Consider the following 19,329-nt stretch of genomic DNA (forward strand, 5'->3'; position numbering starts at 1 on the left):
CGGCCGCGGCGGTCACCCGCGCGCTCCCCTCCTGCCGCTGCCTCGGCGCCCTGCGCCTTTAAGGCAGGCCGGTCCCGCGTCACGTGGGAGGGCAGTGTAAACAGGAAGCGGCCGGCCGGGAGGTGGGGTGGGCTCGGCTCGGCTCGTTGGGAACCGTTTGCGCCGGGTGACTTGTGCCGCCGCCATGAGCCGCGAGCCGCCGCCGGGGGAGGAAGAGGCGCCGGGAGGAGGAGGAGGAAGAGCCGGGGAGGGCGGCTGCTACCTGGCGCTGTGCGCGCGGCCCGTGCACTTCGAGAAGGCCAACCCCGTCAACTGCGTCTTCTTCGACGAGGCCAACAAGCAGGTGGGCGCGGCGGCGGGCCCTCCCCGCGGGGGGCGGCGGGAGGCCGCGCTCCCTCCGTCCTGACAGGCCGCCGGGCGGTGTTTGGGGACCGACGGATCGTCGCCGGCGGACCTCGGCCCACCCCCTTCCCCCGGGGCGAACCGCTGCCTTTCGTCGGAGGCGAGCCGCCAGCCCGCCGCGGTGGGCGTCGGGGGAGAGGGAGCGGCCGGCGGACCCTGGGGCTGCCCCGCCTCCGCGCCTCGCGGGGTTCTGCAGGCGGGGGTCGGGGCTTCGGGCCTGTTGCCTCCGCCTGTCCCGCGGCGGCGGCGGCGGCGGCTGCTGCTGCTGCTGCTGCTCAGTGGCCTCTGCGAGAAGAGGGGTCTGGAGGCTGCCGTGCTTGTGCTTGATTTCCTCCCCTTCCCTCACCTGCTCAGCGTGGCTCTGGCGGTTCCCCCTCTGTGGAACTGCTGCGGTGCGAGGTCTTGCTGCTGGGTGACTGCTGGCTCAGGACCTGTCATGTTGCTAGAGATGGTAGAAGTTCTTTTCTCGGATGTGTCAACATAGATTTATTAGGTTGAATTTCACCTGCCTTTACTCTCATTGCCGTAAGGTCTTTCAGGAATTCTTTAGGGTCAGCACTTTTACTTTCTATTCCAAATGTCCCGACGTTACTGGCAAACTTTGTCACTTCACTGAGCTTCATTTCTCTGGTTATTTTTTTTTCCCTTTTCAATTCATAAAGTTCATATTTTTATATTCATATTTTATATTCATATTCATATGAATATTTTATATTCATAAAAATTAATATTTGTAGCTTTACTTGTGGCTTAGACCTGAGTGGACGCTTTGCTTTTCATTTCTTGGCTTTAGTTCTTTTAAGCGTGTTTCTCCTTGATATCCTTATGGGCCCCTGACTACTCAACTCAGTACAGCTGAAAGATCCACAGTATGTCATGAGGCTTATATGGATGTGGATACATTCTGCTAATTCCTGTAACCATTCTGTGACCTCAGCATTCACAGCATTGAAACATTCAAGCCTTCTTCCCCATATAAATGGCATGGCTTGCCACGTGTGATGTGGACATGATCAGTGGCATATGTGGAGAGGGGGGAGTATTTCTGAGATGCATTTCTTGCTCGTGCACTCTGTTCAGAATTGTTGGTGTCCTTTCTCTTTATCAACCATAATCTGTTACTTACATTTTGAGGGCCAGTTGAAATAAGATTACTTAGCTGTGCCTGCCAGGACACACTATATCACAGCGTGGATGTGGTGTAACTACACAGAAACTGTTTTTTAAGAGCTCACTTGAAAGAAACTTATTTCAACTGTAAATTTAATTCTCCATGTTTTCTTGCTACTCTAAAATTGTTTAATTTCCGATGCGTCTCTAAATCATTTGTAACCACCATTTCAATGACAGTTTCCCACGTGAACGGCCTTCTGAGGGATCTGTCCTTGCTATATTCTCATCTCGCAAAGATTAAGAGAACATTGCCTTAATTTTCTAGCTACATCAATACTAAAAGTAGTTAAACTAAGTATTTATCATTCTAGTAAGGCTGTAGTAAGACTATAGTCTTGACACCTACATTTCTGCATGAGCATACTGCACCAGTAGCACGGCCAATATTACAAAACAATATATCTGTTATTCTGAGACCTGGTCTGTGTGTCTAGTGCTTCCACACATACAAGTACAAATAAGGCATCTGCCTGATGTTCTTTTTCTAAGCCAGTTAAAGTTTGTAACAGCATGACTTTTTTTTTTTTAAAGTTATCTTATTCCAGCTCAAAAAGTGGTACAGCTCTAGCAGGTTTTACATATATATGTGCAGTTGTGCTAAAGGAATTCTTTAAGTTGTTAGTGCAAGTTGGCTGAACCTTCTTAGGTACAGGCAAAACTGCAGATTTCTATTAAACTATTCCTATCTAATAACATGTCCTGACAAGATCAAACTTCTGGGTCATTGAGTTGCATCTTTCCCGAATCCTCAAGCTGATTTCCTTTTTGTTTTAAACAATGTCCAGATGTCTCAGATACTTTTACTAGTACCTGTCTTAGGAAAATACGAATATTAAAAACAAAAGAGATAAGCTTATACAGACTTTTACTGTTTTAACTTGCCCCGAAGTTTAGAATATGCCTACAAGACTGTTACAGTACCATTGGAAACCTGTCAACTCTTAAGTAAACTTGGAGCCCCAGAGGAAGGAATTGTTTATTTACTGAATCTCAGTGTGAACTAGCAGATCTGTGTAAGAACAGAAATTATCTAGTAAAAAAATTAAAGGAATGGCTTATAGGTTATGATTTTGAATAAGCTACAAACATGTTCAAAATTTTTTTATAGGTTTTTGCTGTTCGATCTGGTGGAGCTACAGGAGTTGTTGTTAAAGGTTTGGAGGATAGAAATCCTATTTCATTCAGGTAAGGCACCTTCATCTTTGTTGCCTTGGGATAGAATTCTGCAATCTTAAAGTTATGTGGTACTTAGTCCTGATCTACTGTAATTCAGGCATAAAACTTAAAAGTAGTTGTGATCATCTTTTGATTTTGTTCTCAGACAAATCTTGCAATTAAGGTGGCATCCTTTGCCCTCATGAATTTATAGTCATGGGGGGTGCGAGGGAAGTTGGTAGGCTGTGGCTTTTTTTTTTTTTTTTTTTTTTAAACAGCAGTGTTTTATTAGAACACGCTATATATATGAGAGAGTGTAGAGACTCAAACTTGTGATTCCTACAACAGCAGTGACTTATCCAAGGATGCAGTTTAGCAAGTTAAATGAAATGAAGTAAACTTAAATGTGTAGAGAACCGTAATTTCTGAATTTCATGCCTCTGATTCAAGCAGTGTTTCCTACATGTAGGTTTCTTGCATCCTGTTTCTTGTTTAATCTAAATTGTCGTCTTTTATATCTTCCAATTTTTGTTGACATGTTTTTTTTTTTCAGAATCTGACAACAGTACTTTCAATGAAACTATTTTGTCTTTAAAAAACTATTTTATGTGTGCCTCTGTTAAGAGCGGTGGCTCTTTGCACTCTGTTGTCCATATGTAAGGAAGTATTCTTTTGCTCGAAGGTTGCTTCAATCTAGATATGGATGAAACAATTTGTAGTTGAGGTGTGTTTACTGTTGTCTGTCAGGTATTAACACAGGGCCTGTCCTGAAACTTGCTATTTTTATTTGACTTTTTAATTTGACTACCTTTGTCACAAATCCAGAGGGAGCTGAAAATACTCAGTGAACTTTAGGAGGTTCCACAGTTTTCCTGCTTGACTATCTAGCTCTCTCTTTGTCTGGACTTAATAATGCATAGTGGAAGTAGAACTACCTTATTCATGCCAATTGTACTGTTGCTTGTTTGGTAAGAATACATTTTTTTATTTTTTCAAATGATGTGAAAACAGCCTCGCTCTCCCTTTAACATCAGAAGTTCTTTTAGAGGATGTGTCCTAATGAGGAAGCAAGTAGGCTTGTGTCACTTAGCAGTAGTTCTGGAAATAAAGGAGCTGATTGCAGGATGTTGGTGAGTGTCACAGAACTCCAGACTCACTGGGACAGAACTGAGAATGTAGGTTTGAATAGTTCCACAGTCTTCCAGTTCCACATCATAGGTCAACAGAGGTGAGCATTTGTAGTAACTTCAGGTGCTGATTTGTGAGATCTGAGCTATGTTTCTGTAACAGGTGTGTTCAGGACTTATGAAGAGTGAACTGCCATTATCTTCCAGTCTGAATTTTAAATCCTGTACTTGTCTGGCAACACGCATAAGTTGTATTAGAAAGCATTTGCATTACACTTTTTTTCCTGTCTCATTGTCTTTTTGAGGGGGTATTACAGAGTTCTGTAAGAAACTATTTTAGATGATATTTTCGTAACTTCTTTTTCTTTCTGTATAGGATGGAAGACAAAGGAGAAGTGAAGTGCATCAAGTTTTCCTTGGGGAACAAGATACTGGCTGTGCAAAGAACTTTGAAGAGTGTGGTAAGAAACCTACACACCCTGCAGATAGGGAATTGGAGCAGGAAATTTACTTAGAGTACCAGGGTAGAAGCCTCTGAGACAAATGTTCAAGAGGTCTGGTGGCTAACAACAACTCTAGTGAAAATTCCTCTGTCGTCCTGAGAGGCTAAACAGGCAGCATTGTTGTCTTGCTAGTATCATCATTTAAGAAAAAATTGCGGGGGGGAGCCAGCTTCTACAAAGAATTCCCCGGTAGGGGTGAAGTGGAATATAGTAAGTCAAGTTTTTCTTCTCTGCATCTCATCCAAAATAATTTGATAAACTAATATTTATTGTCTTGTATCTGTGTATGTATCCTGTCTGTGCTTCATAATTGCTAATATACTTCATGGGCGTTTTTGCAGGATTTTTTGAATTTTATTCCAGATAGCCCTCAGCTAGAATATACACAGGAATGTAAGGTAAGTTAAATGTCCCAAGCTTACATGCTTAAGTGAAACTCTAATGTTAGTTACGCTGGTGGCCTCTACTCTACAAGAGAACTAATTGAGATATCTCATTTATTTCATGTTAGTGTTTTGGAAGGTATGTAGTCACTATTATCTGTCTGAATTGAGGTAAACAAACAGGTATTAACAATACCATAAAAAACTTCTTGGTCCAGTCACTTTAATTCTTTCCTACAAAGGACTGGAAATGCTGTGGATGCAACAATGTCAAGGTTTGGGAAGGAGAAGAGACAAAGTGCTGATGATGTAGAAACAGTGGACAGTAATTATACTAATGCCAGATGTGTTAATGTGGATTTTTTTACCCTCATTTCACTGATCAGTGATAGTAAGCTATTACTAGTTTGCATACCAGGTTTGGTATTTTTAAACAACCCTTCTAGTTTTTTGATGATTATTTTACCAGAAACAAGTACCATTGTCATTGTTTGGTACTTTCCAACTTTTACCTCTGATAAATTACATTTTTGGGTAGTAGAATGCTAAAGTAAATTTTTAAACATCTGATTTGCACAGATCCCTTTATTCCTGTAGACTTTAAAGCTGAAGTACTCTTTGCTTCATTATTTAGGATTATGTGTTTGAGTAAACCATTCTAGCAAAGCAGTTACGATAGTGTTCTGAGCGGAGTCATGGCAAATGTTTCCACTTAGTTCTTAATTTCTGTCATCAGAAGGAACCTGCTTTTCATGTCAAGAATTGGTTGAATTGGCAGTATGGTTTGAACCAGAAGAACTGGGCTGTATTTAGGGTGAAAAGAAAATTTGACTGTGTAATAAACTTGTAAGTCTTACATGCCAAAAATTCAGGTCATGCAGTAGTTGTGTTCCTATGTGGTTTTGGAAGTCTTTACAAAAGTAGCTGATGCATGCTGGGTGTCTTGTTGGCCAAAAGTATTAACTCCAGTGATTGGATAACTAAATTGCATTTGGTCTTGTGTTCTTCATTTAATAATATTAGCTTATGTGAACAGTTAATTTTTCCAAGTAAAAGAATGTTTGTTTGCTTGTTTGTTAAAAGACAAAGAATGCCAATATTCTAGGATTCTGCTGGACAAGTTCTACAGAAATCGTATTCATCACAGATCAAGGAATTGAATTCTACCAGGTAATACAAATAACTCCTGTAGGACATATTTAGAGATTTGAAAATGTAAATTTGTGACAGTATCTTTGAATACCTTTCTTCTAGTTCTCTAATTGAGAAAGTGCACTACTGAAAAAAGAAATTCTGCCATTTTGTTTGCAGACTACGATTATTTTCCTTTGAAAGGAATACATTTTTGGGGCAGAGGGAATTTATCATTAACAGGTTATTTAGCACAGCTAACAAAGACTGTATAAAGGAGTAGTGAATTAAGCATTGAGAACTCTAGATTAATAGATGTTCTTGGCTTGTATGGAAATGCCTATTTAAATCTAATGTGAAATACCACTTCATGCAAAACAGATCAGCATTGGGGAGGATGTGTGCATGCTTAAAATGCAGCAAAGAACAAATAATTGACTAAGACAGTGATACCCTTCTGCACATTGGCAGCTTCCTCCTATGTTGATCTCATTGTCCGAGTTCCTCTGCGTTATGTGTAATTTGCGTATGTTTTTGGAGAAATCTAATTAATAAATAGCCCTTTCTGACATTCATGATGAGGGATATTACAAACTTCCTCCGAAGTTGTGCATTCCCAATAGTTCCAGTCCTGGAGCTAAGACATGGTAGTTTCACATAATTACTGTTGCTAATAGTTAGTACTAAAGAAAGTAACTGAAAAAGCAGTATTATTTCCTGCTGATTGAGGGAGAAGAATATATTTAGCACCTGAAAGGATTATGAACATCAGCCCTGCAGGTAAAAGGACCAAATCAAGTGTGTTTTTGAAGACAAGTTATTTCAGCCCTTAAAATGAAGGGAATCAATTTCTATACTGTCTTAGTTCTTAAAAGACTAAGGAAGCTAGGGAGTGAAGGCAGCAAAGGTAATAACTTTTTAAAAAAACTTCACTAGTTGTGTCAAGCTAGGTGTTTTCTCCAGTGTGAACAGAACTTATACACAGACCTGGATGAGGCGGAAGAGACAGCACCTTTCAGCTCATTAGAATTTGAGGAGGATTTGATGTACATTTCCTTAGCTACAGTAAATTGGGGCCTAAGCTGTAATTGTCAGGTTGCCGATTTTTAATTCTAGTGCTGTAAATGCCTTTAACTGTTTCTCACTTAACATTCCTAGCTACTGTGTACTGTTGGAATCCTGATGGTAATATAATGCTAATCTGTGTTTCCAGGTATTACCAGAGAAACGAAGTTTGAAACTTCTGAAGAATCAGAGTATTAATGTCAACTGGTACATGTATTGTCCAGAGAGCTCTGTTATTCTTCTGTCAACCACTGTACTTGGCAATGTCCTGCAGCCATTCTATTTCAAGGTAAAGGGATATGTTCCAAACTTTTCATTTTGCGTGCTTCCATTTTTTTAGGCTGCTTCTTCACTCAAATACTCTGTTGATTTTCCTGGATTTCTTCTGAGAGGTGCATGTGTTCACATCTTTGTATGACAATAAGCAAAGGACAAAGCAAAAAGCTATAAGGTATTTCCTAGGTGATGGCTTAAAATTAAGTAATTTGCTTTTTTCTGTCCTCTTTGGAAAGAGGTGTGTCTAGCTAATGTTGGACAGTTGACCTTGAGAAAGGAAAAAAAAATAGTGACCTAATACTTGACAACTTAAGTATCTTTCAAGAGTTTTTTTTCACTTAACAAGTATATATTATTTACTTTTACTACAGGCATTTGCACGCTGTAGTGCAGTAATAAAGACAAATTAAGGGCCTTCCACTTGTGTTTACAGCCATAACTTTCCAAATGTGAGTGAATGAATTTGAAACAGAAAGAAAAAAGGTAGTGCTTAAGAAACAACTATTGTCCCAAGCATGTGAGGACTTTGTTTACATTATTTATTTCTCTTGGTATTCTTCCCTATAGACAACACTTAAGGTTGCTGGGAAAATATTTTTCTTTTTGGCTTGGAAAAAGTGTGTAGTGAAAACTAGGATCTGTTTTAAGTTAATCGTGCAGTAAGATGACTTTAAAAAGGAGGAAAAGAACTACAGCATTCATCTTGCTTCTCTTAAAGGATTAGGAAGATTTCTCTAGTAGTCTAAGGGAAGAGATTAAAAAGCAGTTCATTCAGATGGGTTTCCTGGTTTGATCGTGTGTAGGGTCTGTATTGGATCCTGAAATTATGTTCTCTTAGCAGGCTAGGTGGAACTTACTAGCCTCTCACAGCTTTCTTTTTAAGGATTTAGGCCATCCTTTCCCATCCTTGACACAAAATGTTAAGTTGTAGCTTGAAGCTACGTAATTTTTATTTTGTGTTCAGAAGGTAATCCTTAAAGAATTCCTGAGAATGGTACTGTACTAAAATAACCTTTGAAAATAGAGCTCTAGCAAAAGATACATTTCTGTGGTGTTCACACTCAAGAATGAGTTAATAAGAATGGGAAGTGAATTTCAGTAGAAGCTTTGGAAACTCTGAAAACTTCCTTAAATATAAATCCTCTATGAAAGAGGAAGAGGAGAGAGGAAAACTTGGGCAGGAACGGGAATATGCTCTGAGTATAAGGCAGATTCTGGAGTTAGCAGGAACAAAAGAAGGAGACTGTGACTGTTAGAAGGTACTGATATTTTCCCCTTTCCAGTAAGCAGTTATTTAAGAGTTGGAGCATATGTTTTGCTGGAAGATAGAAAGGAAGCTTAAGAGAACTGCTGTTTGAGATCTCCAGGCCAATTGTAAACGGGACCTGCATACAAATTTGTCTTAATTAAAATGGAAATGTTTTGCTAGCTGAAGCTGCTGTTATAAAATTAAGATTTTAAAGCTGCTAAAATTGTAGTACCAGAAGTATGTGTTTAGGATCCCAGTAGGAAATAGTGTCAAACCCTTTTTTTTTTTTTTTTTTTCTCGGCTATCACCATTCTTCACCTCATGGGGGAGCTATTGATGCAGCGTTTGATTAAAGGTTACTTGAGACCTTTCTGTTTCAAATCTTGACAATGGATTTCTTTGCGGTTTTTTGCTGTTTAACAGAGTGGAACAATGTCAAAACTATCAAAATTTGAAATCGAGTTACCTGCAGCACCCAAGTCCTCCAAGCTCAGCCTTTCTGAAAGAGATATTGCTATGGCTACAATGTAGGTATCTAACTAATCAAGTCTTTCTTGGTATGACAGTTTGGGAATGCTGAGAAAAGACAAGAACGTTAACATAAGGTTGCACTTGTTTCTTGTTTTAGCAGTACTACTAGTTTAAAGTGCTTCAGTTGCTGCCTTGAACAAAGCATCTAAACAACTCTGTTGGAGCAAGGTGGGGAGGGGAAGCTAACTGAGAAGTCTTACATGAAATTGTTCTTGATTAGTAGAGAAATTTTGAGATTACTTCATTTTTGAACTGATATGTTGATAGAGTTGTTCTTGGATGCCTAACTTGCATGAGTATAGGCTGTGTGCTGGGACTTATTGAGTGCTGTTTTAGTCTTTCACTTTTAATTAATTGATCACTTAGGTAATCTCACATCTGTTCTTTTAGGACAAAATGTATGGCTCTAACAGACTGGTAGAGCTCTTATTTGAAAATAATGCTTTAATCCTGTTGTCTCGTTAGATATGGGCAGCTTTATGTTCTTTATTTGAGGCATCACTCAAGGACTTCCAATAGTACAGGAGCAGAAGTAGTCCTCTATCAGTTACCAAGGTGAGAACAGAATGAAAAACATTAGTGGCAATTCACATGTGTGTAAGAGACATCTGCCTTTCTAGTTTGAACAGGCTTACTGACCGGTTCTTCTCATCTCTGTTTCTGTAGAGAGGGCTCCTGTAAGAAGACACATATTTTAAAACTGAACAGAACTGGAAAGTTTGCACTGAATGTCGTCGATAACTTGGTGGTAGTACATCATCAGGATACTGAGGTATGATTTATTTATATTATGTTGTGCCTTAACTTTTAGAAGTTATGGGCAGATTTTGCTAATGAATGATGCCTGTTAGCTCTAGAAAATATTTTTGCATGTGCTTAGCTTTGCCAAAAGCCAGAGTATTTGCAAGAACAAAACAATAAGGGTGTAAGAGATTCGAAGTTATCCTTTTACCTTGTTGGGCTAACATTTAATCAGGGCTGTTGCTAATGCCTTTTTTTCATACACTTTTATTTTGCTTCTTGTTAGTTTTCTATGATACTTTGCTGCTGCACTGTAAGCTTTTAAGGCATTATACAAAGAGGTAGAGTTAAATTGGATACTAAATTATTAATTCTGGGAACTTCTCATATTGCAAACATTTGAATTATATGTTTCTATGACACAAACTTATGCTCCTTTAGTTTGAAGGCCTGGATCTGCAAAAACTTCTATGAACAAAAATGATCTTGTACATATGGTAGCCCAGGTAAAACTTGCTTGTCTGTAATCTCAGTAGCAAGGCTTGATCAGTGGTAAAGCTAAAGTTGCTCTTAACTTGTGGAAAGGCTTTGGCTTCTTGTATTATCTTCTCTTGGGTAGCCTCAAGAACTGGGGCATCTTATCTCATTAGGATGATTAATTGATATTTCAGTTATAATTCATGTGAATTCTACACATGAGCATTTAACCCAGAGCATTTATTCTGCAGCATTTTGGTCAAGCTATAAACAGGACCATATAAACACAGAAAACAAAATCATACTGAATAGGGTAGACACCAATAACTGAAGTCATGTTTCATTAGCACTGAAAGTGAAGCTAACTTCTACCCTGCAAGGCTAAAAATGTGGTCCATACTGGGAATAAGCATTAGTGACCCGAGTTGAACAAGACTGAACGGTAGGAGTGTGAGGATGTATCATAGGAACATGCAGAATTTTCCTCACAGTTTCTAGCATCCATAACTAAGCAGTGAATTTGATATGAATCTCTTGTAAGGGGGTGTGTAAGAAAGACCAAGACTTTTTACCAGGGCCCGTAGTGACAGTTCAAGGGGCAATAGTTTTAAAATTAAGGAGGGTAGATTTAGATTGGGTATAAGAAAGAAACTTTTTACAGTGAGAGTATTGAGACCCTGGATCAGGTTGCCCAGGGAAGTTGTGGATTGCCCCATCATTGGAAGTGTTCAAGGTCAAGGGCTTTGAGCAGCCTGACGTAGTGAAAGATGTCCCTACCCACAGCACATCCCTTCCAACCCAAACCATTTTGATTCTAATGGAGAACACAAGATGGAAGTATGAAAAGCAGCCTGAATATATGTAAATGGATGGTATTTCACATTTATGAATACTAATTTCCTCTTCTCAATTGCAGACTTCAGTTATATTTGACATCAAGCTAAAAGGAGAATTTGATGGATCTACTACCATCCATCAATTTGTACTTCCACCTCGATCAATACAACCCTATCAAATACCTGTAGCAGGTAGAACTACTATATAATAAATATCTGAACACTGTTATCAATATTATCTAAGTGTAACAGCAGGCATACAAGAATGCTTCAGTTTTTAGGATGCTGGTTACTAACATTTCTATTATATATATTCAGGGGAGGGTGAAGGAGGAAAGAAGGTAAGAAGAAATTGAGCATAAATGCATGTTCTAAACTTGTATCTACTACAGAAAAGTAAGAGTTGCTGTTTAAGGTTCATACTTCCCATAGTACTTTGAAGTATAAAAGCAAAGTTGGGGTTTGGGGTTTTTTTTGGCCATACGTGTAAAAGCTTATGTGTGTACTCAAAAGCACTCCATGGTTTTCTGGCTTAAGCCATGACTATTTAACTTCTTAAGTCACATAAAGAGGATTAAAGATAATCCAAGCTCAGAATCAAGTTTAGGACCAGTTGAGAAGCAATGTTAAAATCAATGTTAGGACTTGAACACTTAGATTCTACTTCTTAGATTATCTTTCTGTTGTCTTGTCCTAGAAGTGTAGCAGATAATTACCCTCAAGCTGGAAGTAGCTAGAAATAGTCTGAGCATAGTTCCACTAGCATATGGCAAAGCAGTGTGGTTCTCTTTACAGAAGAGAAAGATACTTCTATAGGAATGATTGCACCTTAAAAGCTCTTTACAATCTGAATTTTGAAGTCACTAATAGCAAGTATGACTGATAAATCTGCAGGTGGAGGTTTGCATTAAACAAAGGTTAGGATCAGAAAGTACAAGCCAGTCTTGCTTTTTAAGAAACTGAAGTGGCTGCATGTAAATACAGCAAATGGAGTCTATATAATTATAGTACTAGAGATGGAATACTTTTACATGCTTGATTTCACTCAGCTAGAAACCAAAACAATCATGGTTTGAAGAATTTGTTTGCTTTCTCAGTGTCAGATTTTCTTTACAGATGATCTGGCTATACAAATGAGTGTATCTTTTTTGCTTGCATGCTGTAGGACTGCTAGACATGTTACAATTCATACTTGCCTTTTCAGTGTAAGATTGTAGTTTGTGTTTTGTTAGTGTAGGAGAGCTGCTAGAGTACTGCTATTCTTCACCTAATGTTAATTTTTCTGCAGGTCCAGCCTCTGTGACAAGTCAGTCTCCTGTTCCATGTAAACTCTGTATCCTTTAAATACTCCAAAAGTGCAAGAGTCTTACTGAAGCCTCATTCTATGTACCAAGCATGGAAGAAGCTAGCATTTGTTACCTTGACCTGTTAAGTCCAGCTTTAGCTGATTATGCATATTTACTTCAAGACAAAATAGTATGCTTCATAAGAGACCATAATGCTTTCATGGAGTTGTAAATATGGAAGTCTAGTACAATACAATACCACATTTCTTGGTCATTTGAGATGCATGTATGAAATTACTGAATAGGTACACAATGAAATTCAAGATATAATTCCAAGAATATGGTCAAAGACCTTACAAAAAAGGTAACAGTAAATGAAAATGTTAATGGGATCTGCTTCAGTAATGTGAATTTAGCAGCAAGAGCTTAGAATCAATGTTAATATGGATGTTAGAACTTTAACATTTAGATTCTTCTTCTTGGATTGTCTTTCAACCCGATATTATCATCAGTGCAAGTGAAGGTAAGTGGTGAGCTGTTTGACTCCACTACACTCAGTGTCAAAGGGTGGCTAGTTTATACCTTCAGTGCACCAAAGCAGCCTAAAACAAAGTGACTAAACAGATGTACCTAGTAAGATGACTACTCTTGCTAGTGATAACTGAGGATGACCATATCTTTACTACAACTTTTCAGGGGTAATGCTGCTCTAAAACATAGACTTAGGAAGGCAAATAAATCATCATCTAGATGTGTTCTCATTTAAAGGTGGAAAAGTTGGATGTCTAGGCTATACTATAAAAGGTAATTCACTTTGTTTTACTCCTTCAAATCAAGGTTACCTCTGGAGTCTTCAAGTGAAACTTGAACCTGTAGTTAACCTCTTGCTAGATAAAGGAAAACTAATGGATTTCCTTCTCCAAAGGAAAGAATGCAAAATGGTTATCCTATCTGTATGCTCTCAAAGTAAGTTCACGTGATTTGTCTGTCTCTTGAAAGTACAATACTGCTTATTCATAAATATGCAAGTTAGCTGGGCTGGTTCTTAGATTTGAGATCACCTCTGAAGCTAGCTTGGTCCTGTAAAATGTCATTTGCCTAGGCTACCCTCAGTCACCATTCTAAAGGAATTACGTAACAGCATGAAAAAATTTAACTTCCCCCCCCAGTTAGTTAAAATACATGACATGACTGAAAGTGTTTCTTTAGAGTAGAGATCACCTTTTGAAATAGGCAACATTAAAGCCCCTGGTTATTTCTCCTCATAGTTCCTTTTTCTTTTTATCTTTTCAGTGCTCAGTGAGCCAGAAAGGGGATCACTGTCTGTGATTGCAACTGTTTTTGACAAACTGAATCATGAATATAAGAAGTACTTGGAAGCTGAGCAAAGCTATACTATGGTAAACCATGTTAGCTACAGCAGCTTACAGAGATAGGATGATACTACTTGCATTTCAGGTTGCAGGCATCATGGTAAAGGCAGGATCTTTTCTACTTAGGACTAATTCAAGGCTGCCTCAGGCTCACAGTGGAAGGTCTGCTGTACAAGGTGCCCTAAGATGCCCACTTAGCACTCTGTTGTGGCAGATGCTGCATAGCTCATCTCCATCATGACAAGTAACATACCCCAGTGCTTGAAAGCAGAGAGAGGGTAGAAGCTTAAAGAGCAACTTGGAATCCATAACTATAGTTTCCAAACCACTGATTTCATGGCACACTATACCACTGCACAACATAAGCAGCCCTAACACATCTTGGAATTACTTCTGTTAAAATACCAAGTTCAAACACTAACTCACATAGTACAGCCACATTCTAAAAATCCTTCTAAAGCTGAGGGCCTGTATCAACATAATAAGGTTGATTCATCTCCTGGCTTTAAGGCATATAATAGCAGCTACATTTATATAACTTTTAAAAGGAGTTTTAAATTTAAATATGAAAGCCCACACTGAACAGAATGCATCTAGTATAACATGACCATAGATGTGAATTTGCTCAGTAGCAAAACATGTTTATAATTACATTCCCAGTGGAAAACAAGTCTCCGTACAGATGAGACTAAAACTGTACTGCAACACTACAGTTTTCTTTTAAAAAGGCTTTCTTCTTGTAGGTGGTAGAAGCAGGCCTGAGTAGAAGTAATCCACTCCTGAAACGTCCAGTCCGCACTCAAGCAGTTATTGACCAGTCTGACATGTACACACATGTTTTATCTGTATTTACAGAGAAGAAGGTAAGTTAATTTTAAGCGCTAGTTTGGCAGTAGTCTCAAAGCAGCAAACTTAAGTTGACCACTTGAAATAACCTGCAGAAGGCTTATTGTCAGAATTAAGGTATTTTGATGTCTGTTCTTATGGGGTTGTCATTAACAGGGGAAGCTGTGCAAGTTCCACCTAACACTTTTTTCTTGTCCAGGAAGCACCTCATAAGTTCACTATAGCAGTCTTGATGGAATACATTCGCTCTCTTAACCAGTTCCAGATTGCAGTTCAGGTAAAGTACTTAAATGCCAAGTATATCACCTCACTCAATGAAATTACATGGAGTTTCAGACCAGTCTTGGTCATGTGTTTAAGTCCTATACAATGCTACCTCCTAGATTGTAAAAACTGATATTGAAACATACCTTGATGGTCGTCTTCCTGCATTCACAGCACTACTTGTATGAGCTGGTCATCAAAACCCTTGTTCAACACAACTTGTTCTACATGCTCCATCAGTTTCTGCAGTACCATGTGCTCAGTGACTCAAAGCCTTTGGTATGTAAGACTAGTTGCTTCAATAAGCTAGTGATGGAGGTAGGAAGTCTTCAGGAATTTTAAGGTTATTTCTACTTTTGCCCTAGGCTTGTCTGTTACTATCCCTGGAAAGCATTTACCCTCCCGCACATCAGCTCTCTCTGGACATGTTAAAAGTAAGCATTTCAGACTATAGTAACTCAGTGTCACATGTGGGTTAGACTTGTCAAACAGCTTACCTGACCAAGCTTGAAGTGACTAACTAGCATCTCAGTCATTTGTTAGAAGCATAGTCTTACAGCTGTGATTGACTTCACAGAGACTTTCCACAGCAAATGATGAAATAGTGGAAGTTCTGTTGTCCAAACACCAAGTTTTGGCTGCCTTGAGATTCATCAGGGGTATTGGAGGACACGACAGCATTTCAGCCCGCAAATTCCTTGATGCAGCAAAACAAGCAGAAGATGACATGCTTTTCTATACTATATTCCGATTCTTTGAACAAAGAAATCAGCGGTTACGAGGAAACCCTAGTTTCACACCAGGTAAGCAATAAGCAGTTAGATGAAGATACTCAGTTGTGCAAACAGAACTAAGACTTGTTTTACTTCCAATCCAGTTGAGCCTGTATTATAAGATAAAACTCTTAGTGCATCTTAGCCTGTATTTTAGACTTAACCTTTAAGCATAGTTCCAAAGTTAACTTGTCTTACCCCTCTCTATACTGCAAACAGGAGTAAAGAGACTGGGCCAAACAGGAACTTGCAGATTAAGTGAACCTGTTTGGCTTGCAGTTGCTGGCACTGCTTAGTTTAGCAGAGCCATTATCTCCAATTCGTGCTTTCTCCTGAAGCCAGAAACTGGATCAAGAAACCTTTGAGTTCAATTGTCTTTCCACAGATTACAAAAATTCAAGGCCTGTTTTATACTATGGTTCCTCTTACTTTAAAAACCAAGCTAAACTGCTTGCACCAGCAACATGTTCATAATCACCAGATAGTCTGTACACACAGAATCCCACTCCAAGATATTACATCTTGACAGTAAAGAACTCTCATGAATATGAATCTGCTGGTTAGATACAGGAACTAGATCAAATGTCTGCTTCATCACAAGAATACTTGTCACAGGACTGGAGATACCTCAGTACTCCACTGCTTTAAAATTGTTAAACTCCTTTTACTCAAAGACATTAGAGATAAGAATTAGTACTTATAAATTGAGGTAAGTGGAACTACACAGTCTTGCTTTGCAGTTTTTGAGTTTAAAAGTTAACTTTTATTTTGCCCCCTCCCCCCCCTTAGGTGAGCACTGTGAAGAACATGTCACCTTCTTCAAACAAGTTTTTGGAGAACAAGCTCTCATGAAGCCCACAACGTTCTGAAAGACTCTTCCACTGAAATGTATAAACTTAATTTATTGCATTTAAGTAGATTTTTGAACTACAAAGTTACTATTTTATAATAAAGTATATACAAGACATTTTGGCAAATAGTACTAAAAATATTATAACTTGTGATGGCTTCCCCCTAAAAAGAGACAAAAATTGCATTGACCTGCATTTAAAATTAGTGTCAGTGGTTTAGCAGTCCATTCTCATACTCATCTTGGTTTCATTGACAAAAAAAGCTATTCAACTTGCAATAGAGCTGGTTTAGGTTTCTAGAAGAAAAAGATGCAACCTCTTGAAAACAGAAGTGTTTTAGTAATCTTGTTAACACACCTAGTTTTAGTAATACTGTTACATGAGCCACACGTAGCATTTCCTGAGTTTAAAGCTGTGTCCAAAGCTGCAGCTGGTATCTTCTAGTTGAATCTGTGCAGGAGTCAAGTCAGTGGTGGTTACAGCGTGATAGTCATAGAACATTGCTGTGCTTCAGTTCTTAAGAACAGTTGGGCCTAAGCCACAGTTCATAGAGTCCACTGAACACTGTTAAAAACTAGAAGTAGAGGAGTCTCTCCCGTTCTGTACCTCTGGTCCTCTCTCGTGCAGTTAGAGTTTTAGCTTTATTTACTGATGGGCCTGAGCGAGAGAAAAAACAGAGTTATTCCAAGTCTCAACATTACAGCAGATCAGTTAGTCATTAAGAAGCATGCATGATCTTAGTTGTCTAGGTCCAGCTTAACGCTGATGAGACTTCAGAAGCATGTTTCTGCTCAGCTGTTAATAGCTGTCAGCAACAGCAAGGGCAGTAGGTGAATCCCCATCAGTCTTAACCCCCTTAGTTAAGGCTCAGTGAAAATCTGCTTTTAAGAACTACACCATAGGCATGAATTTCCAAATTCAAGAGGACAGTGTTTGGACCATCCTTACTGCAAAGCAAGATCACTTCTGCAAATGCAGGAACAGTGTCCCACAGCAGATTTGTTGCTTCTGCCCACCATCCTGTGGGTTTAGAAACATTAATCATGCTGCTGTCTGTTGGGCCACATGGGCTTAGGCAGCCACCTCCATGAAGGACAGGACAGCACAGCACAACACAACCACAGGGCAGGCTGTGGTTGCTTCAGTTCAGCATGCCTGTAACAGCAGGCTTGCACTGCCACCAGTCAACCCTTGCTTTCCAACAGACCAGCTACTTGCTTGACAGAGGCACATTCAGGAACTGCTTTATGTCCTTGCGATCCTTTCTATGTTGTGGAGAGAAAGTGTCCACAAGTAGGCCAGCTGTTTTTGTTTGAAGTGTGTTTTAGAGCAGATTTGTCACATCTTACCTATGTAACTAAGCAGAACTGGAAGAAATATTAGTCCATGTGCTGCTCCTAGCAGAACCATAGCTAGATACATCCTGAAGTAAAATATCTTGAAGATTTGAGATTTGGAAAAAGCCAGTACTACAATTCCTCCAAATTTGGTCAGTGTGATACCACTGAAAACCTGTCAATAAAAAAGTGGGTTTAAGTGATAAGTAGGGCTTTATGTAATCCATTTGCTTTAAGCATTTAACAATTGGCTGAAATTCTTATGTAATTTGAGGCTCCTATACACAGTATACTTCCTTACCTTAGAACCACGTCCAAGACCTACTCAGTGAGAAGAGTTCAACTTCTTGGTCCCACTAGAACCTGACACCACAGGCCAGGCTCAGTATGATTAAAAATCCACCTAATCTGTACAGCCACCTAGTTTTAGTTTCATTTTTACTTCAGGCAGATACAGATGAAAACCATTACTGAAGTAACTTACATTCCAGTGAAGTTCCTTATCTGGGTCCAGTACATGTATCACCAGAACAGTCTATTCCAACCCCATCCAGGTTGCTTATCTTAGACTACGTGACATGACAACTGCCTAAATACTGAGCCCTGCTTGCATTCCCAAAGCTTCAACTTCATCCCATATTCAGAACAACCTTTCCTAGTCACCTCTGAGTATGTGGAAGAGAAAAGCACTTAAACTTTAACGGGACAATTCAAGGTTAATCCAAACTACTAGTTCAGCTAAAGCTTTTGGCTCTGTTCTCTATTAGGTAGTAGTAACATCAGACTAAAAACTGAGTCTTGATCTCCCCTATTACTAGTAGAAGCCTAGGTTGACCCCTAAGAGTTTTAATTGAATATTCCATAAAGAAAAGGCAAGGTCATCCTTACAACTTAATGATATTGGCATAGTCTGTAACATTGTAACTTGGCTACTCATTCCCACCCCACCCCAAACTGTAGATACTTACTGAACTGCCCATGTGAGAGAGAGCTTCTTCTGCACGCTCTACTCTACTGCCCTTAGTACTAACAGTGAACGCTCTTGTCACGTGACTACAGAATTCCACAGCAATACCACAACTCTAGAGAATGAAAAGAAACATATGTGAAAGTATCATTTTGATGAGCACTTCAATGGTAAGGTCTCTACTTAGAACTCTAGACAGGCTAGAGAGGTTCTAGCAACTGTGTTCAGTTCCCAGGGCTTCAATACAGTGCATGCAGTGAACACTGAACACGAAAACCACTTTACAGATATCAGCTGCAATAACGTTGCTTTAGAGTAACACTGAGTATACATGCCAATTTGATACCATAAAAATTCAGCTGAGTTTAACACTTTAGTTTAATCCTAAAAACAAGCTATTTAGTTATTTACAACACTGATTGAACAGTTGGCAAATCTTAGACTTATCTAGCAGGTAGACTTGCATGAACATATGTGTAGTTGTAACACAGGGCAACAGTTTACTCTCTTGTACCTTTCTCAGATCTGCAATAATCTCTAGAGAGCAAGGCAAGCCAGAGCTCCAGCACTCAGCTACTAGTTA

The 19,329-nt window shown here is 39.2% G+C and overlaps 2 protein-coding genes across 4 annotated transcripts in view; one reads left to right on the top strand and one right to left on the bottom strand.

Annotated features, from left to right (window-relative positions):
• Window positions 1-16,557, top strand: RMC1 (regulator of MON1-CCZ1). Of its 2 annotated transcripts, XM_075023142.1 has the most exons (20): window positions 2-343; window positions 2,684-2,760; window positions 4,234-4,318; window positions 4,702-4,758; window positions 5,827-5,913; window positions 7,088-7,228; window positions 8,888-8,991; window positions 9,461-9,550; window positions 9,662-9,767; window positions 11,130-11,241; window positions 12,338-12,382; window positions 12,805-12,858; window positions 13,173-13,301; window positions 13,629-13,735; window positions 14,452-14,571; window positions 14,754-14,831; window positions 14,993-15,097; window positions 15,184-15,252; window positions 15,396-15,621; window positions 16,381-16,557. In XM_075023142.1, exons 1-20 carry the CDS (start codon window positions 185-187, stop codon window positions 16,458-16,460), a joined length of 2,031 nt encoding a protein of 676 aa, XP_074879243.1. In that variant the 5' UTR covers window positions 2-184; the 3' UTR covers window positions 16,461-16,557. The 2 variants fall into 2 exon arrangements, with proteins under 2 accessions (XP_074879245.1, XP_074879243.1); XM_075023144.1 differs by lacking the exon at window positions 9,461-9,550 and having other exon boundaries at window positions 1-343.
• The window catches only part of NPC1 (NPC intracellular cholesterol transporter 1), a 27,930-nt gene continuing 25,074 nt past the window's right edge, over window positions 16,474-19,329 (bottom strand). Inside the window, exons 23-25 of one of the 2 annotated variants that reach the window (XM_075023140.1) lie at window positions 18,748-18,861; window positions 17,792-17,954; window positions 16,474-17,099 (exon numbers count right to left, since the gene is read on the bottom strand). In XM_075023140.1, coding sequence (XP_074879241.1) covers window positions 17,017-17,099; window positions 17,792-17,954; window positions 18,748-18,861 — 360 coding nt within the window. In that variant the 3' untranslated portion in view covers window positions 16,474-17,016. The remainder of the gene's footprint in view (window positions 17,100-17,791; window positions 17,955-18,747; window positions 18,862-19,329) is intronic. The other variant, XM_075023141.1, reaches the window with a different exon arrangement.

Source organism: Buteo buteo, chromosome 3 (genome assembly GCF_964188355.1).
Source record: "Buteo buteo chromosome 3, bButBut1.hap1.1, whole genome shotgun sequence".
Taxonomy (NCBI): domain Eukaryota; kingdom Metazoa; phylum Chordata; class Aves; order Accipitriformes; family Accipitridae; genus Buteo; species Buteo buteo.